The 4194-nt window shown below is 40.7% G+C and overlaps 1 protein-coding gene across 3 annotated transcripts in view; it reads left to right on the top strand.

Moving 5' to 3' along the window:
* Positions 1-3514, top strand: part of ZNF143 (zinc finger protein 143) — a 23610-nt gene extending 20096 nt beyond the window's left edge. For all 3 annotated transcript variants that reach the window (XM_009071370.1, XM_009071369.1, XM_009071372.1), the window contains 2 exons: positions 755-901; positions 2788-3514. In XM_009071370.1, the coding sequence (XP_009069618.1) occupies positions 755-901; positions 2788-2871 (231 nt within the window). In that variant the 3' untranslated portion in view covers positions 2872-3514. The remainder of the gene's footprint in view (positions 1-754; positions 902-2787) is intronic.
* The last annotated feature ends 680 nt before the right edge of the window (positions 3515-4194 follow it).

A 4194-nucleotide genomic window follows, 5' to 3' on the forward strand; every position in this document is an offset into this window, starting at 1 on the left:
GAATGGGCCCGGCCCTGAGCCAGTGCTGCTGTTCATGGGATCTGTCCAAGTCAGGCCATTTGCAGCGCTTAGCCGTAGCGTTCCCCTCTGAGTGTGTGGTGTGTTCTGCTTCAGAGCTATGCAGCAACACATGGCAGGGTGTTCTAAAAATAATTGGGCACCAGGAAACAATTCTGAGGTGCCAGTCTGGTAACTCAGTTAGGTGTATGCAACATAAAACCTAGAAATGCCAAACACTTTCCCCAGAGTCACACAGGAATTGAGTGGCAGAGCTAAGAATAGAATTCACTATGAACTGTACTTTTGTTGCTTAATGTTATGGGACTGTAATTTGTTTGGCACATAGGTAACATTTGTGTAAACATAGATCTGTGGGTTTGTTTTTAATATACAAATACAATAGCTAACCTTTTAGTAGAACTATAATGACAATCTTTAAGTGCATTCCACTGCTCTAAAATGCACCACATGAAGATGAAGATGCTTAATAATCACTGTGCTCTACATGTGCAAGTAATCACAGGCCTACAGGCACTGTGACTGAACTTCCACAGGCCTGAGGATGTTTCAGAGCTAGCAGGTAGCTCCAAGAGCACAGTTATGGCAGCTTTCTTAAAACTCCATCTTTTGCACAACAAAATTATGCTCATGAACAGTCACAGCTTTCAGCTTAACTGTGCAGACAGTGGTTGTGTGAGGTAACAGATGGTAACAGATCTGTCATTCAGATGATTCTTTTCCTTTGCCCTTGAAGGTTGCTATTGTGGCTCAAGACTTAGCAGCATTTCACAGCGCCTCATCAGAAATGGGACATCAGCAGCACGGGCACCACTTAGTGACTGCAGAAACTAGACCTGTTACGTTGTTGGCTACATCCAATGGGACACAAATCGCAGTCCAGGTAAGATGGGGATAAGTGTTTCTGGAGTGTTCCTGACTTGTAGAGCTAGAAGCATCTAGTCATGTAACGAAAGGATTCAAACAAGCTTGGCTTCCCCCAGAAAAACAGTTCACAACCCTATGTTCTCATAACCTGTGCATAGGGTTAGGAAGAGGAAGAAGCAGCACCTGGTTTTCCAAATCTACTTGTAAAACTTCCAAGGCTGGGAGAGAGCCAGACTTCAGGTTAACTGAATCGTTCATGGAGTCACAGGTTTCAGTGGTGAAGTGCTTTCATTCATCCTTCAGCTTTATGTATGGGGCTGACACAGACAAGGACAAACTTTCAAGGGTAAATTGCTTATAAAATGAGTGAATTTGTTGTTTGAACCTTGAAATGCTAATAGTGAAAAAGTGCAAACAGTTCTATAGAAAGATTAATAATCAAACCTCTGGCAATAGGGACCTGTGTGTGTGCCAGACCAGCACAGCACAAGCAGTGGTCTCTGTAAATAGTTCCTCACATTGTTCAAGCACTGTAATGAAATGGTAACTTCCAAGTATGAAAGAGCTCCTGAGAGCTCAGATTGAAAGGGATAGTGTTACAATCTTCAAGCAGAAATAGGATTTGTTATTTTCCCCTTTGTTAATGGAAAATACCAAGTGAGATGCCGCGTGAAGAGCAATGAAAGGCAAGAAGCTTTGAATTCTAAACTCTTCTTTTTGAGCTAGGTGAGCAGTAGTCCAAACTGCTTGTGAGAGAAACCATATCAGAATGCAGCTGTTAGCATGAGGGGAAGAAAAAAGTAGTCTGCAGCCTCAGCAATCCTCAGTGCCCTTTGAATGAAAGCAAAACAGGCACTCTGAGCACTTACCCCTCTTCTGCAGCCAGCCATGGAGCTTTAGGTGAAGGGTCTTTGCATTAATTGAACTTCAGATGGCAATAATTCAGATTTAGGATATTATTGATTATTCCTGAGGTTATGATTGGTTTTTCTTTTGTAGTTTGATATGAATGAATGAATCCATTCAGTTTCTAAAGACTGGCAAAGCCAGTAGCCTGACAGTCAGACTGGAGTCCTAATGAGCTGACAACAGAAGTCCTGATGTGAGTGGCTCCAGAATGGGATAGCAGCGACTGAAAATAACAAGTGATACTTAAAATGTCCCGTTAGGTCACATTATCTGGTTTCACTTTTCACACTCATAGCTGTTTCTCCCTAGCCAATCGGTAATTGCCACCTATATGTTTTTTTTGTGAGACTCAGGTTGTACACACATGTTATAAAATTCCATGGATTCCTTCCCAGTACCATGTCCAGCTGTCATTATTCAGGGCTGGTTGTGTTACTTCTGCCAGTGCTGCAGACATTGGTGGCTTTGTAGTTGCAACTACAGGGTAAGTTCCTCTCTCAACTACTGTGGAATCAAACAGTGCCATCAGGACAGCAGTTCCACCCAGTCAGGATTCTGCAATCTCTACACACTTCTTCTATCACTTAATGTCACATGGTGCTCCAAAGAGCTGAGTTTCTGTTAAAATGAAGATGCTGGTTTGCTTTGCCAGTGTTAAAATGTAATTCAGCATCCACCAAGCCTTAGGAAATCCCTGTCTCAGCTCTGTGGTATCACAAAGGGTTTGCCAGGCAGCAGCTCTCTGAGCCCAACATACTTGGTATGTACACAGAAACTCAGTTCAGTCTCCTATCAGCAGCTATCAGAATGGCCATGCTGATTAGATAGCTGCTGATATCTGTGACCCAGGAGAGGTGTGACAATACTCATCATGCTTGTTTGTGCTGAAATATTGTTTGATGCCTTGACCTTTGCTGTCACATCTTTTTAAATGCATTTATTGCCCTGGTGTAACATTTTGGATGTATTTGTGTTTGAATGCATTTGTTTCAGCTTGGAGAACAGCAGTCTCTGGAAGAAGCCATTAGAATAGCCTCTAGAATACAACAGGGTGAAACACCAGGGATTGATGATTAACTTGTAAGCTGCTGCCAGAACAATAGAGTGCAAGGTGTTTTATTTTCAATCAACAAAGGTCCATGCCAGCAGCAACCCCTGAGAACTTTGAAGTCCCCACTCACTGATACTGTGTACACATTTTATGCAAGAGCGAAGAACATTTTCTAAGCTTTGTGTACATAACCCTTGGAATGGACTGACATCACCTACTTCCAACCGTTGTGTATTCAGGAATATGAAATTAGGAGTATATAGTAAACTTCCGTGTTATCCTCCTGTTGGATTCCAGACTGCTCCACAAGCAAGTGAAAAACAGAAGCATTGGAATTATTTTGAACGCCATGTACAGATAATGAAGGCATTACTGAAGAGTTCAGAGGTTTAAATCCCCATTTCAAGAACCCTCACAAGGAATGAAGGCAATAAAGCCTTTTAAGTTGCATTCCATCAATGGAGAAGTCTTGGATTTTGAGCCTACTACTGTAAATCTTCGTATTTTGATTTGTTTCATACAGATTTGAATACTACTTAGACTATGTGCCCCACCTCACCCACTGTAAATACAGACTGTTAATGCTGGAAGTGCTAATTATATTATCTTTAAATTGGATTATGTACAAAGGACAAACTGGTTGTTCCATATTAAAGAAAGTAAATCTAATGGTTTTGTTTCTTTACATATTTTACTTAAGATGTTACTCTGAGATTATTATGCAATAAAATATAGCAAGAGTGTATTGTTTAGCTAGGATGACATTGTTGTGTGACCTATTGTTTTGCTTTTCAAGGAGACTGAAGTTCAAATTATTTATTTACGGCCTTGTATAAATTTTTCCAAAGTTTATTTATCGTAAACTTAATTTTTGACATGTTAATTTTGATCATAATCCACTATAGTGTGTTAAGTAATTAGTGATAATAGTCATTTTCAGCATTCTAAAATGCTCCAAGAAGGATGAAAATAGCAGCTGGGCAGTTTTCACTGAGAAGTAAAGCTACCTGTTCTCAAGAGAAGCACTTTGCAGCGATGCGTTGGCAGCGTGAGCACGTACTGACAGCTCAGCCCCACTCAGCAGCCCCGAGTGCCACCACTCCGTGCCTGGAAATCAGGGAACAAGTGACCAGGAAAAAGGGATTAACTGATGATGATGTAAGTACAACGCTCCTCTCCAACTATCCTTCTGTAAAGGAACAAAATCTGTTGTAGATATGTCTAACACATACAGCAAAATGTAACTTTCAGTTTTTTATATGCAAAAGTGTTTTTTACTCTTGTCCTATTAGTAAGCTGGTTAAGCAAGTTACAATTTTTTGGCTCCTGTAAGATTCAGTGCTTATTTT

The sequence above is a fragment of the Acanthisitta chloris genome, unplaced genomic scaffold (genome assembly GCF_000695815.1).
Source record: "Acanthisitta chloris isolate BGI_N310 unplaced genomic scaffold, ASM69581v1 scaffold18723, whole genome shotgun sequence".
NCBI lineage: Eukaryota > Metazoa > Chordata > Aves > Passeriformes > Acanthisittidae > Acanthisitta > Acanthisitta chloris.